The sequence below is a fragment of the Amblyomma maculatum genome, chromosome 4 (genome assembly GCF_055883805.1).
Source record: "Amblyomma maculatum isolate TAMU_Amacu chromosome 4, ASM5588380v1, whole genome shotgun sequence".
In the NCBI taxonomy this organism is placed as follows: domain Eukaryota; kingdom Metazoa; phylum Arthropoda; class Arachnida; order Ixodida; family Ixodidae; genus Amblyomma; species Amblyomma maculatum.
Genome location: NC_139347.1, coordinates 38,944,352 through 38,969,754, shown reverse-complemented (window position 1 = coordinate 38,969,754; position 25,403 = coordinate 38,944,352). Strand labels below are relative to the sequence as shown.

Genomic DNA, 25,403 nt, shown 5'->3' with positions numbered 1-25,403 from the left:
CACGGCTGTTGCTTCACGCGTGTTTACAACCGTTCACAGGGAAGAGAGCACCGTGACACCCGCCTTTCTTGCTCTCTTTTTGGTCGCTTTATATTTAGGCGCGCATTCCCTATGCGGCGCAACGGCGGGCGAGCAGGCCCAGTCACGTGCTCGAAACCGGTAGAAGTTTTGCGGCGAAGCTGCCCCAGTCGTTCAAGGGGGCGGTCTATGCTATTTGAGCCGACTGCAGGGGCGGATTTACAGCCAAGGCTTAGGGAAGTGATGTCATTTTTCTTATTTTTCTTTTTTTTCTTTTAGCAGCGTCTCTGTGCCTTCGGCGATGCATTTAGTGCGCGCTTCACGACTTCTGTGCCCATTTCGGCCATTTTTACGTGCTTTTGAACAGCACGGCAGTTTCCGAACCCCTGCACGGCGCTTTTTTTTTTTTTTTTTTTTTTTCCTTTGGCCACTGGCACGTCATCCACAAGCATGAAAAGAAGAGAAAAGCAGCTGCTAGGCAGTATATCCTACCATCTCATTTTGCGTGTGCGTGCGGGTGCGCGCATGTATGCGTGTGTGTGCACAAGGTGGAGTATTGTAGAGTTGTATGTATAGGCTGTTAATTTTTGAGACGAGTTTAATTCGTATTCGTCCAGTGCGCACGGAGCTCTCCAGTCCTGAGATGGTAGCCAAAGCGGCCAAAGCGCGAGCCAATCAAGGACTTACCTGATACGCCATACAACAAAGCATTTTGTAAATCAGACAAGTTGGTCAGGCCTATACTTCGTTCCACAAGCTATTTGTAGCACAATGAAATGTAAGGGCTACCTGGGCCAATATAGTTGTCAAGCTCATGGTATTAACATACCAATCAGTAGTCATTAATTTATGCGGTCTTGCTGGAAGGAGTATTTTTGGATCACACATAATATAGTTAAAGCCACGGTGGAAGGCCAAGGTGCCGGCTAATCAAGTGGTTGTGATTCCAGCTGCAGATGTGATTAGCATTTATAGATTTATACGAATGACCTGGCAATTTTCACTCGGAAGATGGTTTATGTGCCATATCGTCTGAGCCGGACATTTTGTGGCGTTGGTGCAGGTACTGGACACAAATGACAATTTGCCGCTGTTTGGTGAAGCCGCCTACTCATTCGACCTCTGGGAAGACACACAGCGGGGTGCCCAGGTTGGAGCCGTGTCTGCCACGGACACTGACATGGGGTTGAACCGGCAGGTCAGCTACTCGGTGCTGAGCGACTGGGCCAATGACGTCTTTTCCCTGAACCCTCAAACTGGTGTCTTTACTCTCACGTCACATCTGGACTATGAACAGGTATGCATCCAACTGTAATACGACACCATACGTATTAAATTGCATGTTGGCTGTTGGATGTTTGTACCATCATCTTATCGGTCACTTAAGCAGCAATCCTGAAATTTGGAGTAAGAGTTTAGTAGAACTCTGGTTCATCCTAGATATCATCTCATTGATTATGCAAGACCATCTTGAAGATTTTAAAAAAGTGACATATCATTTATTATGAAATGTGCTAAAGTTCAAACGTATTCTTCATACTGTGCTTTTAACAAGCCTCATTTCACACGAGCATTCATTAAGTCCATCTATATATTAGGCTCGCTATTGAAGTTTAGATGATTTCAGCTGAATATTAAATGTTGCATCTAATTTCCTTAGTTCCCACTTTCATAGCATTATGTAGACCTCCAATAAAGGGAAGTAACCTGTAGCAATTAAGAAGCATAGCTTGCAGATGCACTGCTGTGGTGGATGTTTTGTAGCAGCCTTTTTAAACTGTAATATTGTTTCTTTTTTCCAGCATCAACATTATGTGCTTGTGGTGCAAGCTCAAGATTCTGGGACTCCCAGTCTGTCATCGACTGCCACTGTGTACATGAATGTGATGGATCTCAATGACAATGCCCCCCTTTTTGACCCTATGAGCTACAGCGACGAGGTGTTTGAAAATGTCACTGTTGGGTCCAGCTTACTACGTGTCAGTGCAACAGACCTTGATTCTGGTGAGTGTTCATTTCTGTAATCATTCAGCTTGAAGCGGTCATTTCACTGAAGCAATGCAGCAAGCACAAGGAGAAGACGGCTTTGCGAAATCACCGCAGTCAAACTCAAAACTATACTAAGAAAACAACCCATTGCAAAAGATGTTAAAATTGTGCTTAATGCAAATGAATCTCGACATATATCTGCGGTGGCAATGAAAAGTAAACCTGCCTGATGTATTTAATAACAAGCATTAGTGAACAAATTCTATAATTGAGTATTTAATGAGTAGTAAGTACATAATGCTCAAAAAGGTGCTGGTGAACAGCAGTAAGTGATAACTATGACTGGGTTAAACTTTTTCATAGCACTATGTTTTAGCAGAGCTATTGCAATACTTGTTCTCATTATATTTCAGTTGCCTGAAATTGTGAGGATAAAACTCAATCTGATGTAGACTAGTTTTAGTTTTGAACTTCGTAGCTTTATTATGTCACAACTTTAAAGTAATAAATCGTGTACAATTCAGCTCTATATTTTTATTTGATTGTTGCAAAAAAAGAAAAAAAGAAAGAACCCAGACATTAGAGAAAAAAATGCCACGCATGCACAAAGTACAGTTGTGAGCAAAATTGAGAGGCTGCGAGAGCGTGCCACGACCATGCTGAACTCCATATGGGTGCAATCTGACTAAGCGTTCTTGGCGTCGAAATTGGCACAATCTGCTGCCTGATGAATCACTTTGGTCCAGTGTGCTGGCTGCAAAACAAGGAGTGCTTCGTCAGGTGATGCCTGCAAACAGTTTAGCAAGGTCCATGCACACACTCAGAAAAGGGGCTCGTAATTTTGCTCACGGTAGTATCTGAAAAATTCTGCGCTATATTCACCTTGAGGGAGCAGGTAAAAATGTGGAAGTTTATTTTTTGGGGGGCTATTCACTGTCTGTACTACAGCGGCAAGGGAAAAATATGGCACGTGGATATATTGAATGCTTAGAAGTTATGATGGAAAATACATTTGTGATTTTTTTGTTTTGTTTTTATGCAACTCTGGCTTTACCTTTGTATTTCGTACTTTGCAGGTGATAATGGCCGCATTGTGTACAGTATTGTGGAGGGTGACCCGGACGGTCATTTGGCCATTGAAGCCAACGGCACCATCATAACACGTATGCCATTAGACCGAGAGAAGAAGTCACTTTACAGCCTCGTTGTTAGAGCAACTGACCAATCCCTAGAAGTGCATCGCCGCCTTTCAAGCAGCGTCCAGGTGACCATTGTGCTGAAGGATGTCAATGACATGGTACCAGAGTTTGTCACACCCAACGTGACTAGTGTGCAAGAGAATGCACCGGCCAACAGCATCGTCATGGCAGTGAAGGCAGTGGACAGTGACGAAGGTCGGAATAGTTACGTTGAGTACAGCCTGTCACCTGAACACAGCTTCACGCTGGGACCCGTTGATGGCCTGCTTAGGGTCAAAGGTCCGCTGGACAGGGAGCAAAGATCCAGTTATGAACTTCTTGTAACAGCACGTGACCGAGGGCATCCCATGCGCTCTGCTTCCCAAAGGCTGCGGGTGATACTCCTTGATGAAAATGATAACAGCCCCGTGTTCGACCCACGGCAGTACAGTGCCGCAGTATCTGAAAATGCCAGCCTTGGCACGAGTGTTCTTCAGGTGTCCGCCACTGACCAGGATGAGGGTGCATCTGGTCAGGTGCGGTATTCCATCATTGCGGGCGATCCAAACCACGACTTTGAAGTTGGCCAGGACACCGGGGTCCTCCGAGTACGACGGGCTCTTGACTACGAGCGACGGACACGCTACTTGCTCACTCTGCAGGCAGAAGACTGTGCAGGCGCCGAGGGCACAGAGCTGCGCTTTGACACTGCAACAGTGACTGTAGCTGTGACTGATATAAATGACAATGCACCGGCGTTTGTGGACTCTCCCTATGAGCTACATGTGGTGGAAAATGCAGCTACTCCCATGGTGCTCCTCACGCTTAATGCCCATGATGCTGACCAGCTGCCCAGTGGCCCACTTTACTACCGCCTGGAGGAAAGCACCCAGGGCCTGTTTCGTGTCAACAGCTCCAGTGGTGAACTTTCGCTTGTGCAGTCCCTTGACAGAGAGACTAAGGACCGCTACCAGCTGACTGTGCTTGCAGTGGATTCAGGTGTGTTGCACTGCACTTTGTACTGCCTGAGACAGTAATAATTGCACTAACACATTAAAGTAGCTTGTGCTGTTTACTAGTTGTTACTATGCAGCCTCAAATGACTGCCTGAAGCAAGAACACTCACTTACAGCATGGCCATATGTGAAATCATGCATGCATCTAGGAAAATGAAACATTTTTCCAATGTGTGGCAAAACAAAAACAATCATAGACTTTTGTTTTTCTAACTAAAGCATAGTATTGATTGTACAATGCACAGCATAGACCACTATTCAAAACAGCCAAACATATACGATATACATTGCCATGCAGTTAAGGACTATATAGTGAACTGCATAATAATGGCTTGCATTAGGCCACATGCTCAACAAGAGATGCTCGGCATTGCAGCTCTCACTCGTAATACAATTGCAATCCATGTATTTATCAGCATCTTTCTGCCATTAAAATTTAATCTGGAAGCTGCTAAAGTTGGTGACAATATGCCAAGTGGCAAGTGTGTTATGTAACACTTGGATTCTTTTGTGTTTTATTGCAGGAAGTCCAAGGCAGACTGGGACAGGCACTGTTAATGTGCTCGTTAGCGATGTCAATGACAATGCTCCACGATTTGAACGTAGTCGCTACACTGTTAGCCTGCCTGAGAATCAAGGGGTAAACACGGCTCTTGCAACCATCACAGCTACTGACGTGGATATTGGACGAAATGCACAGATCAGGTTAGTGCTAGACATTGTGATTGTGCATGAACAACTGTTGTCAAGCTCACTATTGTCTCACACACACAAAAAAGTGAGTCCAGCCTAAAGCTTTAAACCAAGTATAATGAACTGAATTCAAAGTGGTGCACAGTGTCACCTATTTTCAAGATTTGAACTGATGTGAGCCTTTGCAGCACAACTTTTGGAAGCAGCTGCACCCGATAGAAGAAATTACCCTACTCTTTCTCTGTTTTTCTTTGTGCCCAATTCTTGATAACCACTTCCATATTGTTGAAGTTACAATCATGATTTAACACTCAGTCCACTTGCATTTGGTTATCTCAAATAAACATGCACTGCCCTTGCAATTAGGAGGTGTAATGAAATGTTTGAAAATGGTTCTTCACTTTAAAATGTATGGACTGTGCAATAATATAGTTAATTTATTGTGAATAAAATTTGCAACAACTAAAGCCTACACCATGGTCGCATGCTACTGTAAGGACGGCAAGCCCTGTGAACTATATACCTAGATTTGGGGAAATTTTATTCCAAGTGTCACCATTTGTGTTTATTCTGGCTTATCCTGTGCACTTTTAGATACTCCCTGCATGGTGAAAATTCAAGCCAGTTTCGGGTGGACCCAGACAGTGGATTAATCACAGCCCAGGCCCCAATGGATCACGAAGAGTGTGAGCGCTATGTGCTTCAACTCGTTGCTGAGGACAGTGGCCTGACAAGGCGACACACTGCAACAACAGAAGTCGTCATACTTGTGACCGACGAGAATGACAACAGGCCAATGTTCAGTAAAAGCAATATGACTGTTGTCATTCCAGACACTGCTGATACAGGTAAGATGCAGACGTATAATAATGTAACTAAAGCAGAGAAAAAGCCTGATTTGAAGATATATACTTCGTTGTGGGAATGCAGTTAAAAAGCTATATTTTTGCTTTTTCTGTGTATAGAAGTCAACTGAAATTAGGCAGCAATATAATTAAAATTTAGTATATATTATTATGTCCCTAACAATATTTTCCTGGGTCACTAAATACAAAATGGGGTGAGAGACATGAGGCGAGAGACCTATGTGAAAGGTAAATGGATTAGTAAGACCTTTTAAGAAGGAACACATTCTTATGTGTTGCTCCTTTGATTTAAAAAGCGCCTTCACATAAGCCATAAATACTTGTGCTAGAACACAGTTTCAGCACATCAGTAGCCAGCCTTGAGTCATGTTTCACTTGAATATACATGGCCTACTGTTAATGCCTAGGTGGGAGATGCTAACAAATTCTGTTCCTTTCCCACAGGACATTTTATTCTTGGGGCCCAAGCACAAGACATGGATACAGGAGCAAATGGACGACTCATCTTCCACCTCTCAGGACCAGATGCGGAGAAATTTCAAATCAACCAGGAGACGGGCATTGTGCGTATGGCCAAGAAGTTACCGGCTGGGCAGAAGAAGGACACCACCTACCTCTTCAACATCCATGCCACAGACCAAGGCAAAGTTCCACTGTCGTCCAGTGCCAGTGTTCGAGCTTTCGTTGCCAGCAGTAGCCTGTTCCCCAAGTTCCAGCCAGGTACAACAAGCAGGCTTACGCTCTCCGAAGGTGGAATCGGAAGCAAGGGACAAGTGTTGACAACCATACTGGCAACGTCACCTAAAACTGGACCAGCTGCCAGAATCACCTACTATATTGCAGGAGGAAACAGCGGTGGTGCATTCGCTTTAAATCCAACTACTGGAGACCTCAGAGTAGTGCGTGGTGAGGTGCTGGACCTGGAAACCATACCAAAAATGCAACTGTGGCTGGCGGCTGGGGATAGTGACGACCCAATGCTGAGCAGTGCAATTAGAATTGACATAGACCTGACTGACGTGAATGACAATGTACCGGAGTTTGAACAAGATCTGTATAACACCTCAGTAAGGGAAGAACAGCTCCCGGGTCAGCTGATTGCCAAACTCTATGCTCGTGATGCTGACAGTGATAAGAACGGGAGAGTTCGATACAAACTACGACCCATGACATCGAAGGAGACCACGGCGTCTTTGCCTTTTGAACTGCACGCCAGTACAGGCGAACTGCGTACCACAGCTCGGCTTGACCGTGAGCAGATTTCTTCCTACCAGTTTTTGGTGGAAGCCAGCGACCATGGAAGCCCTAGCCTGACAGGCACTGCCACTGTTATTGTCACTGTTACTGACAAGAATGACAACCCGCCCCGATTCACCAGGCTCTTCAGCGTGAATGTAACTGAAAATGCCCCCATTGGCTCCTTTGTCATCCAAGTTACATCCTCCGACCGTGATGCAGCTGAAAATGCCAATGCAAGTTACAGTTTCACAGAGAACCCAGGCGAGCGATTTGCCATTGATCCATATTCAGGAAACGTGACTGTTGCGGGTCTGCTGGACCGGGAACTGCACGAAGAGTATCTACTCAAAGTAGCAGCAGTAGATGGGTCCTGGAAAGCCGAGACGCCATTAACCATCTCTCTTCACGACATGAATGACAATGCACCCCGATTTCTTCAGCCTGTGTATCGATTCAGGCTTGCCGAGTTGCAGCAGGCTGGAGCTTTCATTGGTCGTGTCACAGCAATGGATGCAGACAAATCTGGGCCCAATTCAGCTGTGACCTATGCACTCCGGCACCCATCTGATTTCTTCCGTTTGGACCCCACCACTGGTGAACTGCTGAGCAAGCAGCCACTTCGCTACCGGCGATCGCCCAGAGGCACGGCTTCCCCTGAAAACCAGCACTTTCTTCGGGTACTGGCCACAGACCACGGGAAACCACCATTGTCATCTGAGGCTACTATTTACGTCAACGTTGTCGACGCCAACAACCACATGCCTAAATTTGACAAGGCAGCATACTTTTCCCCACTGCCAGACAATGCTGTTGTTGGAATGTCTGTGCTTCAGGTGACTGCGAGGGATGACCAGGACGTTGGCATCAACGCAGATCTGGTGTACAGCATTGCCGGTGGGAATGGAACTGGACTCCTTGATGTTCACCCCTCGTCTGGTAATTGTTTGCCTCCTGCATTCCATAGTTCTGTTCCTTCAAGTGCTTCTTTAATCACTCTTAAGGTTAAAAAAAGGTACCAAGTTGTCAGGAGCATGTAATCGATAATGTTTTTTTTCTGGAAGTGCGTCTTATGAGCTGGAAATACCTGATATGTAGATAATTAATATGCTAGGTGCTTTTGTCAGCAGGTAAATTTTATATTTCTTCATCACTAAATATTAGTAGTAGCTTCAAATACTAGTTGTGAGCTGAAAACGTTAGTCTCACAGTGGTTGAAAGATATGGGAAGAAAAGGCAATTGTTTTAGTGCAAAATTAGTGTGAATTTGAACTTGAAATTTAATTTTAGTGTGAAGGGCAAGAAAAAATCTTGCCTTGCGTGCGGAGGTGTTGCTGTACAGCAATTAAACAGAAATCTCCTGTGATGCTAGCATAGATGCCAAGGCCACGGCAAGCCCCACAGTATGGGGCTGCAGTCGCGCAGCTGTGGTGACGCCATCGAAGAGTATATAAGCAGCGGATGCCACACGTGCATCTTTTTCTCATGCTGGGATGGAATTTGCAACAGGACTGTTTAGATATGCAGCTCGCCACAAAATGAGATGTATAATTGGTGACAAATGTATGTCTCATTTCAGCCAACTACAAAAAATGTTAGGCTATAGAAGAACAAAGTCTGTGGAATATTGCTTTTGCACGATATTGGAATTTTAGTAAAAATTTTGTGCATTCCTTTTCTTTCCGCACTCCTGCATCGTGTAAGCTTTTGTTTGCCGTTGACAACATGTTATGAATGGATTGTTAATTTTAGGCCAAGGTTAATATTCCCCCTCTTTGTTTTGCAGGATGGCTGACAGTAGCAAAGCCAGCACCAAGGTACCAGGGTCAGAAGTTTGTTGTGAAGGTCATTGCTACTGACCAGGGTGTGCCACCCAAGACAGCTGACACCCTGGTGTCTGTTGTCATCACTGCTGAGAATCAGTTCAACCCTGTGTTTAGTGCACTGAGCTACCAGATCATCATCCCCGAGAATGAGCCTGTCAGCTCTGAGCTGCTCACTGTCTCTGCTACAGACGCTGACACAGGTAATCTGCTTTTCCTAGTTATAGGTATGTCTCTGTTGGACTTTACTGCATGAGGCAGTTCGGCTGCCAAAACTGTGAGGAAAGCATTTTAACTTGGTTAATATGAGTGCTGTGGGTGCTGTCATTTGTGAGGGACACTAAATTATCTTTTTTTCTCCCAAACTCACAACTCGCAAAAATGTTAAGCAAGAAAGAATACCACAAGAGTGCTGTATTGATTGCTTCACTGCGTTTGCTAGGGTAGCTTCCAAATTCATCTGTGTGACTATATTTTGCATCATTGCTTTTGCAGGTCTGAATGGTCTGGTGCGTTACTCAATTCAATCTGGAAATATCAACGACAGCTTCACAATGGAACCTCAAAGCGGAGCAATGTCCATTCGCCGCGTCCTGGACTACGAAAGCACACCAGAGTTTCGGCTCAATGTCAGTGCCTGTGACAGTGCATTTCATGCCAAGTGTGCATGGGCTACACTGACTGTCATCGTGACTGACGTCAATGACTGTGCTCCAGAGTTTAACACCACTATCTTCGATGCATATGTACCAGAGAATGAACCTGCAGGGACTGTTGTGACACAGCTTATAGCAACAGATGCTGACTCTGGTCGAAACAAACTCGTCCAGTATGCGCTAGTGGGATCTTCCGACTTTGCCATAGATAGCCACACAGGGTTGGTGGTGACAAAGGCAACATTTGACTACGAGCAAGCCAGCGAGTATGTCCTTGAAGTAGTGGCAAGCAACCCTGGATCACTACAGTACAGCTCTTGTCAGTTACGCGTGCACATCACAGGAAAGAACGAATTTTATCCTCGATTTGTACAGCCCGTGTTCCAGTTTGCAGTCAGCGAGTCAACGGCAGTGGGGACAGCAGTTGGTCGAGTTCTTGCTACAGATGAAGATTCTGGACCCGACGGTCATGTCTATTTTCTCTTTGTGGGAAGCAGCAACGACCGAGGATTTCGCATCCAGCCGAGTACAGGCATAATTACGGTGGCACGCATTCTCGACCGCGAGGCACAGGCCCGAGTTGTTTTGTCTGTGATGGCCAAGAATGCTGGAAGTATTCGAGGTAATGATACGGATGAAGCACAAGTGGTTGTAAGCATCCAAGATGGCAACGACCCACCAGTATTTTTGCAGGCTTTGTATGAAGCCCGCATTAGTGAAGCATCTACTGTGGGTTCATCTGTGGTGACAGTGTCTGCGGTGGACAGAGATGTGCGCCCCAACAACCATCAGTTTTTCTACTCAATCGTTGATGGCGACCCAAATAAGGTGTTCAGCGTGGATGCGCAGACTGGTCTTGTGCAGACTTCAATGCCATTAGATCGTGAAACTGTCCCAGTATACTCATTAACTGTTGCTGCTATTGACCATGGAAGTCCACCACAAACAGGAACTACAGTGGTTCGTGTGACGCTGGATGATGTCAATGATAATGGTCCTGAGCTTGAACCTGCCGACCTCTTGGGCTACGTGCTTGAAGATGAGCCCCCTTACACGAGTGTCATGACCCTGTCTGCCAGAGACCCTGACCTAGCACCCAATGGAGCACCTTTTACTTACACTCTAGTTGGTGGGGCTCGGAAAAGCTTGTTTGAACTTGACCGTGATACTGGACTTTTGAGGACCACACAGCGTCTTGACCGTGAAGCCACGCCATCCATACAGCTTTTGGTTGAAGTACAGGACAGTGGCAACCCACCCATAAGGGCTCGGCACACTCTAACCATTATGCTGGTCGACAAGAATGATAGCCCTTCAGCGCCGCGCCTGGTTACAGTTATGGTATGGGTCTACCAAAACTTATTTCCAGGAGGGAAGATTGCAGATGTCAGACCCCTTGACCCTGACACCACGGGTGAATATCAGTGTCGCTTGCAAGGTCGTGACACAATCTTTAGCATCGTCAGCCACTGCGATCTACATGCCTCTCGATTGCTCAGCCCCAGCAACTACAGCCTCTCTGTACGTGGGAACGATGGCTATCATCAAGACGTCACTTCAACTGTAAATGTTCAGTTCAAGGCTTTTGACAATGCAACTGTGGAAAACAGCATATCACTGAACATTATCAACCAATCTGCCCATGACTTCTTGAGCTCCACTTATGATAGGTTCCTTGGGCTGCTAGGACATATACTTGAGGTGAGTGCACAAGGTTCTTTCATAACTCCAGAAATAAATGTAGTCTTTGTGGAGCACTCAATGTAAATATACTGTCAGAAAGAGCTGTGAAACAATGCAACAGGTCAGGAGCTGGTAATAATTTATATTCAGGCTATTCGTTGGTCATTATTGGCATAGTTAAGTACACTCTATGAAAAAAGTGTCTGGCGGTTATTTGCCAACTAACAGTCTTCCATGAGTTGGAGTTTGGTTATTCATGTAAACATTCCGACTTCATCATTTCATGTGATTATGTCATTCCAGAAGAAGAATATTAAACTTGTGTTACTGAAATATCTGTTACGTTATAAATTTTCATTGGAAAATGAACGCCTTAGAACAAGATGTTTGGTGATTTTTAGTACTAACTGCTGTCTTTGAAGTGGTTGAATTGAAAATATTTAAATTGAGGGAAGCAAAATTTAAAAACGGTTTTTATTTTTTCTTTAATTTAACTGCAAATGGGTGGTCTCAAAAAGTGACGTCACTTTAACAACTTTGTCAAAGTGGCATGGACTAAAAAATTCACGCCTGCCTAACTATAAGACTGACTTTGAATTCATCCCATGCAGGGCTTAGGTGCACCTATTATCTACAGCATGACAGACGTTCAAGGGCAGCTCCAACTGGCTCTGGCTGTGAAGAGGTCGTCCGGTTCTCTGGTGGCCCCTGACAAAGTGGTTCGACGTCTAGACGCCAAGAAGGACTCCCTCCAAGGACTGCTTGCCAAGACGATACTGATTGGTTTTGAGCCGTGCATGAGCGCACCCTGTCAAAATAGTGGCACCTGCTACAGCTTCCTCGACCTGCAGCCCTCACTGCTCATCCTGGACTCACCCCAGCTTGTGTTTGTGTCTCCTCGTGCGAGCCGCTCCTTCGCCTGCTCTTGTCCCAGCGGATTTTCTGGGGACCAGTGTCAGGACCAGCTAGATCCGTGCTCGCCAAACCCTTGCGCAGATGGTGCCCCTTGTCAACCAGACCCTGAAACAGGTTTCCGGTGCACATGTCCACCCGACCGTCAAGGTCCCCGCTGTGAGAGTGCACGTCAGGAGAGCTGCGCCAGCTCGCCATGTAAAAATGGCGGCAGCTGCCGGGAGGCTCCTGGTGGCTCATTCTTCTGTCTCTGCCGGCTTGGCTTCAAGGGAAGCCTGTGCGAACAGGCGGCTGACGGCTGCCGACCAAGCCGGTGCCGTAATGGAGGGACCTGCATCAGCGATGGGCCTGCGGGTTTGTGACTCATTTGCCTTACTTTTTATGGCACACCCTTTGTCACTCTTCACGTTCCATTTCTCTGTTCTTTTTTTTTTTTTGCAATCACATGAATAGATGCAGTTGACTCACTCCCTTTAACACCTAACTATTTCAGAACACCTGGTTAGATACTTGTATTCTTAAAAGGTTGCTATTATATATACATGTTGAATTTTTGGTATAGTGAAATGAAGCTGTGAATCTCTCGGCTGATTTCTCAAAGCAAATATGGAGTATGCAGGGCACCACCAGTGAATGTCTCCAGATTAATTTAAACCTGTAGTATTTAATGCAGTAGCACTAAGGACCCCATTCTTAAGGAAATCTCGCATTGTCAGCATTGACATTGTCGGTGTAGTGAGCGAAAGAATCAATAGCATGCATCTGGCAGATGGTAGTTGGCAGGTGACATGGTGAGGCACTGATTGCTTGACAGACTATATGTGATACCACGAGACCATATAACATGGCTGAGTTTGCAAGCGCTGACAACTCAAGCTTCCCCTTTGAGATGAGAGCGTGAAATGGGAATCAAACCCTCTGTGACCCTTGGATGCTGAGTCAGACATGCTACGCTTAGGCCTGCTGATCCCAAGAATACGGGTTCGACCCCATCCGTGGCGGCTGCTTTTCGACAGAAGTGAAATGCAAGGCGTCCTCTACTGTATGATGTCAGTGCATGTTAAAAGAACGCCAGGTGGTCAAAATTTCCAGAATTCTCTACTTCAGCATCCCTCATAGCCTGAGTTGCTTTGGGACGTTAGACCCCATAAACCAAGCCAAAACCAAGTTCATATATGCAAACAAGAATCTGCAAACGGATCAACAGACGGGAGCAATTAAAGGGCAACTCACATATTTTTTCAACAGCCTCGGATTTTACTGAAACTGTGAACATATTTGCTTCTCAGTTTGATGGTTGTCTGTGTCAAGCTTTGCAGTAGCTCGACTTCTGTGGCAGCATAAATGAATTTTGTATCTTCCCATTCTGTGGCTGGGGAGATTTCTACAGGCAACTATGAGTGGATGACATCACTGGATGCACGGCTGTCTATATTTACTCTGCATTTGCTGAAGGAAAAAAGTTTGAGCTTCCTTTTGATCACTTCAGACAATTAGTGACTCAGCCTTAACTTATAGTTTCCAGTTTAGCTAATCAATGCACACAAGGTAGGATTTGTGGCCATATCCGGGATGTCATAGAGTTGGTGGTAGTGATGTCGCAGGCTAGTCGAAATTACTTTTAATTTCGGTCTGTTTTTACTCTCTTAAAGTACTTGTGCTTGATATTTTGAAAAAAACTGTTTGATTTACTGGAGAAAGGAGAGTCTAAAGAATGTGATGCAATTATAAACTCGCAATGCTCAAAATACCGGTACCTCCAAAGTTACCGTTCAACGCTGTCACACCCTACCCTTAAATGCGGATTTTAAGTGCCCCCTGAATTTTTTACCGTGCGCTTACGCCACACAAGCTCCTCTGTTGCAACATGTAATAGACGTATGCACTGGGTTTAATGCTCTTTTTTTATCAGATGAACAAGTGATAAGTAGCAGACCTTAAGGTTTGAGCAAACAAAATGAGACATATTGATTGTCATGGTGCAGAAAGAAACAAGATACATTTTTACAGTCATATAACTAGTAATAGGATGCCAGTGTTAACAAAATTCAGTACACATTTGCACAAGAGTAGCTGTGATCCTTTCAAATTTTAAAAGAACCCAGTACATACATTGCTTTTAGCCGCATTTATAATGGAAATTGCTAAGCATGCACCAGTCAAGTCAGCATAAATAATGCTTCATGGAACACTGTTTTGCTTTCTTGCGCAGGTTACCATTGCCAGTGTGAGCCCAACTACTTTGGAAAGCACTGCGAGAAATCAACATATGGCTTCCAACCCTACTCTTACATGGCGTTCCCTTCACTGAAGCCAAGCACAAACGACATATCCATTGTGTTCTCTACCAACCAAAGGGATGCCTTGCTTGCATACAACTTTGGGGTCCAGAATGGTGGCCGCTCCGACTTTGTGGCTCTTGAGATTGTGAATGGCAAAGCACAGTTCTCATTTGGTGGGTCTCGCACGGCCATCGCCAAGGTCTCTGTTGACAAAGAAGTTGCTGATGGGGGATGGCACCGAGTCACCGTCATTCGCAATGGACGGGTAAGTGGGCTGAACCCCGCACGACCAAAATAGGGGGGTTGCAAATCCCTCCTCATTTAAGATAGCCTATGGCTTCTTGCCGAGATTTTTTAATAAGAAGCTTTTAAACACTTCCTAGTATTTAATGCAGCTAATGGTGGCACCCACATTTGCGTGTTATTGCATAAGTGTATGCTCTGAACATTGAAGTTGCTCTCTTTTCGCCTTTTTAGGTGGCCTCACTTTCAGTCGTAAGCTGCCAAGACCACGGTGAATTCTGTGAAGAATGCTCTCACGCAAACTCAAGTTGCTCATTGTCAGTCACTGGGCAAGCAGGGTAAGTTTGACAACTTTTGTTTTGTTGAAATTACACCCTTAAATCGTAATAAATTTTTTAACACTGATGAATACCAAATAAGGCTACCGCTTCTCTTTATCAACCCCCTGTCTAGGAATTCTGGCAAAAGGAGCTGACATTACAAGCAGTAATTGGGGAGCTCATGTTGTCCGGACCTTTTGCTATTACTGTTGTGCTACTTTTCCCATTACTGCTGTATGCTCACAACGATAGGCATGTGTTTGCTGTGAAGTTTTATGTTGCAGCACGCAGTAATAAGCAGTTACTTTTTCGGAATATTAGAGATGGTGACCAATGAATCAGTGCAGTGCCAGATTGGCAACACTATGATATACAACCTGCTAGAGGTCTCAGTTACCAGATTTGTTAATAGAAACAAACTGCACTGAATGGTATTCCCTGATGTAGCAGAGTTTCAAGGATGCTCATTTATCTAAACATTGTATGCTTGGATTTGGTATTCTTCATATTTTGCAAAGGATGCATAATGCAATGAAGTCAAAATGTGTCTGCCCATGGCTGGCAAACCTGCTCTGATAGTCAGAACCAGTGGGCTGTGGAATGGAAACCTGCTTGAAAGTTTGGTTATGGAGTGCCACGGGTATGAGAGCATTCATAGGAGCGTAGCAATAGTGTCACATATAATGTGGCTGCAATTATTTGCGGAGTGCCCTTAGTGATGCTGAAAACTCTGCATAACTGCACTAAATGACAAAGTGAAAACTTTTCATGCTTAAGGTACAACAGGTCACGAGACTGACCAAAAAATTTTTTTCTTGCAGAACCCTGAGCCTGAGCAGTCAGCCGCTTTATGTGGGCGGGCTGCCATCGGTGGAGCCTCTGTTGGAGCGACCTAGCCAGGTGTCAGCTGATGACTTTGTGGGCTGCATGCACAGCGTCGCAGTGGACGGCCACCCGCTTGCTCTGGATGCGCCACTAAGAGCACAGTACACAACGGTAGCCTGCGGTCGCCGTGGTGACCCATGTGCTGGTGGTTGCAAAGGTGGCGCACAGTGCCATGACCTCTGGTTCACTAGCCGGTGCACCTGCTCTGGAGGACGCCTTCTGGCACATGACTGTAATGAAGGTGAGCATTCTTTGTCAAAATGAAAGGTATAGTCCTGTCCAAACATGTGATCTAGTCTCATAATATATGTGTTCTTACAACAAAATAAGCAACATGTACTCTGATTAGTCTAATTAGTATCCTTAACTGCAGTAGTCAGATTGCAATAAACAATGTTGTTGTGAAACAGAGCTTTTGTGGACAACTGGACAGATGAGGAATGAAGAATTAGGGCATGTTACAACACAAGCAGATTACAGTGCTCAGATTTGGCATTCTTAGCTAACTCTAAAGAGGCTAATATATAGGAATATATTCTCCTTAGATTAAGGAAGTTTTTCTCTGCAAAGGTTAAAGGTGCAGCACAGACTGATAAATGATGGAATCTTCTTGCGTTCAAACAACTCATGCTGTTTTATACATTTCCTTGCAGCCCTGGAGCCCTATTCACTTGGGAGTGGCTCATATTTGGAGCTAGTTCCCCAGGAGAAGCATAGGCGAGCAGCCCTGCTCTTGCAGCAGAGCCGACGGGGTGCCAGGAGCATGGCCAGCTCTAAGACAATGGCCTTCAGGATTCGCACCAGGGCAGACACAGGGCTGCTCCTGCAGGTGGCCACTGAGAGAGACTACACCAGACTTCAGGTGAGCCAAATTAAGCCTCATTGCATCAATAGCCTAATAGTAGTGAAGAATTCATAAGCATGCCTCTGGCAGGTAGTTGGCGAGTGGCACGGCCAGGCATTAATTGGTTGGTGGGTTGTGTGACATCATGAGACCACATGACATGGCTGAATTAGCTGCAGCTGCCAACTTGGGCTATTCTTCTGAGATAGGTGTATAAGAAGGAAATAGAGCCCAGGTCATTGGATTCCAAATCAGACACGCTAGCCCTAGGCCACACAGGCACATTTTTAGGGGTTTGCTAAAGCAAGACATTACATCTGTGTCGAGCGATTTTTCACATAATGTGGTAGCTTATGATTGCATATTAAAGAGCACATGTGAGATAATAGAGACACAAATTAAAGGCTTGTTGATAAAGCAAATACAAAAGTCATGTATATCAATGAGGATCCTTAAAGGGGAACGCATACAATTAACACTGCCATAACCTTAAAGGCAAAGTTTAAGTGTCCCTCAAATATTTTGTGTCTGTTAAATTTTTCTTGTAGCTGTGACAGGGTTGCTGGCAGCAAAGGATAGGTGCGAAATTCTCCTCTTTTCTGCTGGGATACAGGGTATGGTAATATACGTCTATCACATTACTAGTGCCCAGAGTAAAAAGAAACACATTGCTTTCAAAAGGAAAAGGGACAATTGTGTGCATCTGTGCTGTTTAATTCATGAATAACCAAGAAGCAGAGACAGGGATTCCTTTGCAATTTTCCGTGGATTTTTCTTGAGGCCGTAACGTTTCATAGCTTGTCGATGTGGATATAAACTAACCCTTCCCATATTTTGATTTTCAGCTTGTGGATGGCCATTTGGAGTACATCTCACAGACAAAACAGCAGGAACCTGTAAGGTGGCGCCATCCGAGGCGCATCTCTGATGGAAACTGGCAAGACATTACTCTCAGCCGCAAGTTGGAGCCCAGTGGTGCCATCACTCTTGCTGTTGGGGAGGCAGAACATCAGATCCCAGCTGACAACACCTTGCACGACTTCCTGGACCCTTTCCTCAGTTCCTTTACAATTGGTGGCCACTGGGATTTGAACTCAGTAGCTCAGGAGAATTCTGCAGGTAATGATATTGATCTTACACAGAAGAGTGCATGAATCTTATTCTTCTTTCACTTTGATAAACACAAAATGAGAGGCAACAACTACCAGGTGTCAGAAAGATGAAACAAAGTTAGTGTTATAAGAAACATGCTACATGTAAAGATTTTTTGGCAACAAAATATTTTCTTTGTCTAATGTTGGCCAAGGTTGCCAAATAGCCATGACTTTAATATTGTTAAGAATATACAAGTGTAAACTGTGTTTCATGAGCTTATTCCATTTGTTTGTGTATTTTGGCTTTATCATTGGGCATATATCAGTTGCGATCTATATAAGTCTTATTGTTGCATGTTAAGGTTCTTGACATCAGCTTAGGCTCTTTTGTGTATTTTTGTTTAATTATCAGAACTCATTAAATTTCAAGGTGGACTGCAATTTAATGCAACATAATTGCCTATTACTATCTGCATAACTGTGGTCACAACACAAAAATAAAGCTGTTTGAACCATTTCTGAATAGGAAGTATATACACCTACGTCACAGGTGCCTCCATTTTGTGGTGCAAATAGCCAAGCAAAAGGCTGCAGACTTATCTAATCGCCTTATCGCCGCCTGCTCTGGTTTTCACTGCGGGAGCTATGCTTTGCACCACAAAATGGTGTATGTGACGTTATACTTCCTATAGCTTGTAACACTCGTGTTTATTTAGGGATCAGGGACTCACCAGCTTGAAACATTTTTTCTTTGGCTTGGCTTATGAGATTTAACATCCCAAAGCAACTCAGACTATAGGAGGGACAATATAGTAGGAGGCTTTCGGATAACTTTGATCACCTATGATTCTCATACATGTCTGAACAATCTGTGTTTCATTTGAACACCTGGATTTTCAGTACAATTCATAATTAATCAGTAGGGTAGACAAGGAGACAGCTGATGCTGGGGACCTATACAAGCAAATTAGAAGTAATTCATAGAATAAGTGGTTCTCTGCGACCTATGGTATGCTGCACATTTAAATGAAGCAAAATTTTCTTCAGTAAATAACTAAAAGAACAAGAAATGCACTCAAAGCTGACTGCAGTTATAGCACTTGTAGTTAGCTCCATTTGGTGGTTTGTGGGGTTTAACGTCCCAAAGCGATGCTAGCTATGAGAGGCGCCGTAGTGGAGGGCTCCAGAAATTTCGATCACCTGGCGTTCTTTGACGTGCTTAGCTCCATTTGTCTTTTCCTAGGTTCTTTAAGTAGAATGTGTGGTAGCTTTAACACATTTAATACGATCACATCCATTCCTTTTATTTTGATGCCATATTTATGTCTGTAGAAAATCACTGCAACTGCCTTCAGAAAGAGGGAGGACAGTAATGCATGTGATTTGAACGTAGGGAAGCCTGCAGTCTAGCATGCACACTTGCAACGTTAAATGTGCAACTGTTAATGCATTTGTACAAATGTGTGTTTAATGGGGGGCAACTTTCTCATCATTCTAACACAAAACACCTTGCACTGATATTCTCCACTGTAAGATCCTTCAATATCGATGGCAACTCTTTTGCTTCAAATGACATTATGTGATGTGGTTTCTCCTGATACCCGTAATTATTTTTTCAGAGCACTCCAGAACTGCCTTGATGTTCAGAATGACCCTACATAATTACTGGGTAACATGTGAGAAAAATACAATTGTAAATTTCTTGTGCAGGGTCCTTTCAAGGCTGCATTCAGCAGATTGCTGTCAACGGGGAGCTGCAGTCTCTCAACGCAAGCTACAACTACTTCCATCTGGTGGTTAGGGGCACTGTGGGACGCAGCTGCAACCAGGAAGCCCTTGGTCTCGATGTGGCAGCCGATCCACTTGGTGTGGGCATCATTCTTGTGATTGCTTTCTTTGTGGTGCTCATTCTGGTAATTCTGGTCAGCCTGCTTGTGTTCCGCCGGTGTAAGCTCAAGCGTCCAAAGGCAGCGACAAGCAGCACCCAAGCCAAGTCAAATGGCTGCAGTGTTATTAACCAGCTGACTGACACCACTCGGGCTCCCGCACACCAAGAGCCCAACTATACGGAACCAGCCACTCCATCTGCACCAGAGGATCACCCGCGTAGTACACCATCGGCACCAGAGCTGGTATTGCCCAAGCGGACCAGAGAGAGGGAAGGTAGCGCCGACTTGCAGCAGGTTCGTGCTCCACAAAGGCCCGACATCATAGAACGAGAAGTTCTACATGCGTCATCACCCCTTGCAGCACCCCGTTGCCCAGAACAGCCTGCCTACAGCTCGGCTGAACCAGAGCATTACGACCTAGAAAATGCAAGCAGCATTGCCCCATCAGACATCGATGTTGTGTACCATTACAGAGTGTTCCGAGATGGCAGCCAGCTGCGCAAACTGCACAAGGGTGTGCACAAGCATCCTGGCACACACAGGCACAGTCCTGCCAGTCCCAAGGCACGCCACAGTCCAAGGCAGCAGCTCCTCTTGCGACCAGCAGCTCGCGACAGCCCATCGGCCTTGAAGATGCACAGCACACCACTTGCCAGGCTCAGCCCATCCAGTGAGCTCTCTCGCCAAACACCACGCATCTTGACTCTTCAGGACATAAGTGGAAAACCGCTTCAGACAGCCCTCCTGGCCAGCGCTCATCCAGGTGGTGGTTCCAAGCCTTTTAAAGACCCACTAACCAACTCTGAGCGCAGCCTCAACAGCCCTGTGAGCCAGCTGAGCCGAAGCACAGGAAGTCTTCCTTCAGCCAAACTCAAGCAGGCCTGTGCTCCGGCTGCTGAAAGCCACTGCAGCCAGCCACTTGCAGGGCTGGGCCTAACTGCTGAGGAGATTGAGTGCCTCAATGCAAGGCCTCGTAACTCCAGCCTAGTGAGCACTCTAGATGCAGTCTCTTCTTCTGGAAGTGAAGGTACTAAGGACAAGCTGTCTCAGCTGCTGGAAGACCGACCAACCACAACCACCCTGCTTGACGCTGCTGCAGTTCATGACTCGTCGAGTGATGAAAGTGGCAACGACTCTTTCACCTGTTCAGAGTTTGAATATGACAATGGATATGACAAAGCTCACCATCGCGACTTTGGCCCGGGCAATATGATCTTCTCCAAGCTGGCTGAGGAGGACAATGAAAATGATGAAGACCCATCCAAGACATACGATGGTTTCGACTCTTTCAGGGGCTCGCTGAGCACCTTAGTGGCCTCGGACGATGACCTTTCACATCTCTCATACAAGCCCCCCAGTGGTGCAGTGCTTGGTTGGGACTGCTTGCTCAATTGGGGACCGAATTTTGAGAACTTAGTGGGTGTGTTTAAGGACATTGCTGACTTGCCGGACACGGTCAGCCCACTCACGCCTGGGCATCCCAAGCCCAACGAGGAGTACGTCTGAGCTTGCCTCTATGAATACTCAGAGGAACCTGCTGGGTTAAAAGCATTCAAATGCCAAAAGAAAAGAGTCAGGAGGTGTACCACTGTCAGTAAAGTGGCTTCTGTGAAGGCTAGATTTGAAAGCACTTGGTCGTGAGTTCAGTATTATCGATGGCGTTAATGCTATCTGCACGTGGGTGAAATGATGTCTTATTCCCTCAAATAACACAGTAAGCAGCTTTTTAGACATTTGGTTAAAAACTCTGCAAAAGCAAAGTTGGTAAATTCCAGTTGACAAAAAAAGTTTTCCACTTCTGAAAGCTAATTATTATATTATCCTGTTTTGCTCCTGTAGTCGCTGCTTTGCTGACTTTATGTAAGATGGTTAATGCAAACGCATCTACGCATAGCAAGTGCTAACATTTGATAGGCCAGAATGAGAATGATTTAAACAATGGTAAGCTGTTTGCTTCAAGGTTGAAAACTGTGTTGTGTATGATAGAAGGTAATAATTGCTTTGCCTTTGACCCAGCAGGTCTTCAGTGCTACGCTGGTGCACTCTCCAAAACCTAGTCACACTGAATGCGCGCAGAAAGAGGAAATGTCCACAATGCCATTGAGATACGTAGGTGGCTCAGCACTTGTAAAAGAGTAGCTGGTCATGGTTATTCTTGGCGCATGGGCCAAAGCATAACTGCATTTCCTAATTTATTGGGCTTTTTTTTTATGTGGACAATGTCCGATCATTTGTGAACTAACGACACATACCTCATATCAAGCTTTGATTCAACTTTTGTCCAGTGTTGTTTATTGTCTTTTGCGTTCCTGTTTTCAGAGCCCCTTTTTTGCCATGTTCTTTTTTTTTTTTATGTGCACCCTTGGCAAGTGTTTGTTTTGGAGCATATTTTGTTGCAGGTTCACATATGCTCTCGAAGCCAACTACAGCTTTCAGGAAAAAAAAAAATATCTGTGGCCGACACTTTGCAGCACAAAATGATCAGGTATGTGTTACCCACAGCCAAAAGCCATATTCCGGTAACTTCTAGTCTTGAAACAAAATGCCTCTACATTCTGCGATTGCAAACAGACCCACCTTGTGAAGTGCTGCAAAAGAAAAAAATGTTCACATCTGACCAATCATTTAGGACAGCTTTCAGACTACCTGTAAACATTCTCATTTGACCTCTTTACCATGTGCCATGTTTTCTTCTCTTTTTATAGCAAAATCGACAGAAAATGAATAAAAATGGCTTGTTGCTCATGAAACATGCTGTGTTTACTGATGGGCATGGACAGGTTGTTTACCTTGCAGTGAGCCCCACAAAACATGAGTCTTTAAGTGTGTTCAGTCAGGCAGGAATGAAACTAAATTAGGCAATTCTGTTGGCTACTGACTGCATCAAAGAGCACTTACACCTCATTGTGGTGTGTTTAATGTATTAACGATCCCTTACCTGACAATTTTCAATGCTTTAAAGCATTGACAGTTGCCAGGAAAATGTCGTTAGGGTAACTGCACAGGCACCTTCAGTATCATGAAACCTTGGCGCTCCCTCCATCATGAAGAAAGTATTCAGTAGCAATTTGCCTGTACCCGCTAGTGGAGCGGGAACTGGAAGCTAGCAAATAGGAATGAAATTATTTTGGGTACAGCAAAGATGTATAGGAAGGAAAATGATGAGTTTTACTTTAAGGAGACGAAGACAGCGGACGGGTCACGGAGAAATTGCGAGTTGGTGATGTTAGAATAGCTCAAATGAGGAAGTAGGCAGAGAATGTGAAGAAAAAATTCCAATTAGGAGATAGCAATCATAGTGTGCCGCAGAAAGTCAGATGGGCTAATGAGATTGGCAAGTTATAAGCGAGGATAAAGTGACCACAGCTGGCACAGGACAAGGTGCCAGTCGTAGTTTTTTGTTGTACACTGTCCGTAAATTTCCCGGCTCGAGCGCTGGCTCGTCTGTGGCAAAACTGTGCACGGAGCTTGTAAACTTCTGTTTTTGTCTCCTGGTTGACTTGTATGGTTCGCCCGCACATTACAGTGCTCTAGAGCACTTCAACATTATACAGAACCATACATGGAGGAAGGAAGTGGGTGACTAGAACAGCGTCGAGAACAAGAAACCAAAACAGGCCAAAAGCCACAACGTCGAGTTGCCGCCATTCACCCATCCACTCGTGGAGGTAGCAAAGTATTCATCCACACATTTCCGACTCTCTTCCACTCCCACCCATTCAACTAGCATACAACTAGAACACCTCGATGACCAAAAAAGATGCCTAGCCTTAGATAATATATCAGCGCCTGCAGCGCCGCGCCGCTTTCGGCGTGAAGGTGGTGAAGACACCGCTCTCTCGGGCATAATTTTTGGTCACGCTCTTTCGGTCAACGTTACTAGGATCTAGTAACGTTGCTTTCGGTTGGCTACACTTAGCGCAGCGTGGAAGCGGGATGTTTTGAACAGGGTGGTAAAGCTGGGATAGAAAAGAAGTTGAAGCGGCAGGGACTGTAGAATATGTTCTGCACAGAGGGCTTCCCTGCTTTCCGCATAAGTCTGAAATTTTTACACTCCTTGAAGGAACAAAAAAGGAAAGAGTACGCTTCCAAAACTCTACCCGCAGGTGGAGGGAGGGTGGCAACAGCTAGGGTACCTAGGGGGCCAGTATAATCAAAGTTCTAGGCTTTCTTCCCCAAGAGAATAAAAAAACAATATAGTCCAATCTAAAAACGTTGGCTCCAATTCCGAAGAATATGCACCCGACACACAACTATCGGGGAGCGCAGGGCACATAGAGTCAAAGTTATGAGAAAAAAAAGACTACGAGGGGTAGACTAGTGAAATTGCGTACTGCGATGCGTATGAAGCTATTAAATTTACTCCTCTTGTCAGAAAAAAACCATTTGCTCGAAAGACCGCACATACGAAAAGGGGTTATGATGATTCTAATGGCCGGGCTATTGTACATTGATCTATATGTGCATTATGTAATATTTAGTGTAACGGGTGCTGTGAAGATTTCTTTCTCAAACGTTCAAGCATTTCTCTAAAGCGAAATGTGCTTATTACCACTGTTACGGATGAGCAGAATCCTTCAACAGAAAAAGAAGAAGAAATGAAATATATATATGTGTTTAACGTGTCATGCGACATTGGCTATATGACGGATGATGTAGGTGCGGGCCTCAGTATCGTTGACCACGTGGGATTGTTTAACGTGCAATCAAATTACACAGACGAGGAGCGCCTTTCGAAACGGCCAAGATCGAACCCCCCGTACTCGAAATCTGCAGTCGAGCGCCCTACCACTGAGACACCGCGACAGAGGTTTAAAAGCAAAGAAAAATAAAAGTACTCAGAAACTCCATTATGGATACAGAAGGCACAGAACGGCTTATTCATATTAGATTTTGCTATGCAGCAGTCTGCGGTCGAATATGTTTCAGTAGCTGCGGTATTCGAAACAGAAACGGGAATATACGATTTTTGAGCGTTTGCATTAAGTTTTATTGACGGCAGCAACCTGTTTTGCTTTGACACGGCGCCTAACGATAGCAGCGCTTCGTTTGAGACACCGCTTGTTAAAGAATCTCAAGCGCCGAAGATCGCGGCTGATGATATGTCTTTTCCAGCGTGATTTACTCTATATGGACAAGCATTTTTTTTTTTTTTTAACGGAGCGTGGGGTAATAGCCTGTTCATATTTGATTTGCAAGGGGTACATAAATAAGCAAAAGCGCACGAGAACCGCGAAACAAACAAAAAGCACTAGTACATGCCGCACGCGTGCACGTAATTGTAATGGGCTGGCACGCGACGCGAACGTGCATCCACACTGGGTAGAGTTCGCCGCTATGCCGCTAAATGGCGACTCTGCTAATCTCGAGGCCAGTAATTGATGGGGACTATGAGACCTCTCACCTTCAGATCGGTCTCTCACACCTAAGGAGTGCACTGGACAAGTGACAAACAAACCGCTTTCCGCCTTATCTATATGGGAAGGGAGGGGAAACTCCAAAGTTCTGCACCAAATGTGGGATAACAGCTAATCAGGATCAACTCATTTGGGAATTCCCCGATTCTCCCGGGCATATTGATGGAATCATAAAGAAAGAAACCTGGGATGCTCTCCTCCGGAGCCGAGTTTCGGAGCAGCAGGCTCGGGTAATCAGTAGTCTGGCACGGGACGCTTTGCAAAAGACGTCGCCCTGAGGGGTTCCCTCTCCCTTGGAGGCCCCCTAGGGTCTCTACATCGAAGACAATCCTCCTTTTGCTGTAAAACCCCTCCCGCAA

At 45.1% G+C, this 25,403-nt stretch overlaps 2 protein-coding genes and 1 long non-coding RNA gene across 6 annotated transcripts in view; 2 read left to right on the top strand and 1 right to left on the bottom strand.

Annotated features, from left to right (window-relative positions):
• The window catches only part of LOC146190769 (cadherin-related tumor suppressor-like), an 86,702-nt gene extending 86,484 nt beyond the window's left edge, over nucleotides 1–218 (top strand). Inside the window, exon 6 of the mRNA XM_084600232.1 lies at nucleotides 99–218. Within this exon, the coding sequence (XP_084456358.1) occupies nucleotides 99–218 (120 nt within the window). The remainder of the gene's footprint in view (nucleotides 1–98) is intronic.
• LOC146190768 (cadherin-related tumor suppressor-like) lies at nucleotides 155–22,371 on the top strand. Of its 4 annotated transcripts, none has more exons than XM_084601150.1 (16): nucleotides 155–499; nucleotides 1,082–1,315; nucleotides 1,821–2,022; nucleotides 3,084–4,184; nucleotides 4,726–4,906; nucleotides 5,489–5,742; nucleotides 6,205–7,935; nucleotides 8,783–9,022; nucleotides 9,315–11,176; nucleotides 11,770–12,424; nucleotides 14,283–14,617; nucleotides 14,830–14,933; nucleotides 15,737–16,041; nucleotides 16,454–16,662; nucleotides 17,490–17,763; nucleotides 19,449–22,371. In XM_084601150.1, exons 2-16 carry the CDS (start codon nucleotides 1,199–1,201, stop codon nucleotides 21,131–21,133), a joined length of 9,255 nt encoding a protein of 3,084 aa, XP_084457276.1. In that variant the 5' UTR covers nucleotides 155–499; nucleotides 1,082–1,198; the 3' UTR covers nucleotides 21,134–22,371. The 4 variants fall into 4 exon arrangements, with proteins under 4 accessions (XP_084457276.1, XP_084457274.1, XP_084457275.1 ...); XM_084601148.1 differs by having other exon boundaries at nucleotides 155–566; XM_084601149.1 differs by having other exon boundaries at nucleotides 155–584.
• On the bottom strand, nucleotides 13,777–25,403 carry LOC146190767 (uncharacterized). The gene is made up of 3 exons (XR_014706578.1): nucleotides 25,229–25,403; nucleotides 15,716–16,030; nucleotides 13,777–14,555 (listed from the first exon to the last, which is right to left on the bottom strand). It is a non-coding gene; the product is annotated as an uncharacterized LOC146190767 (long non-coding RNA).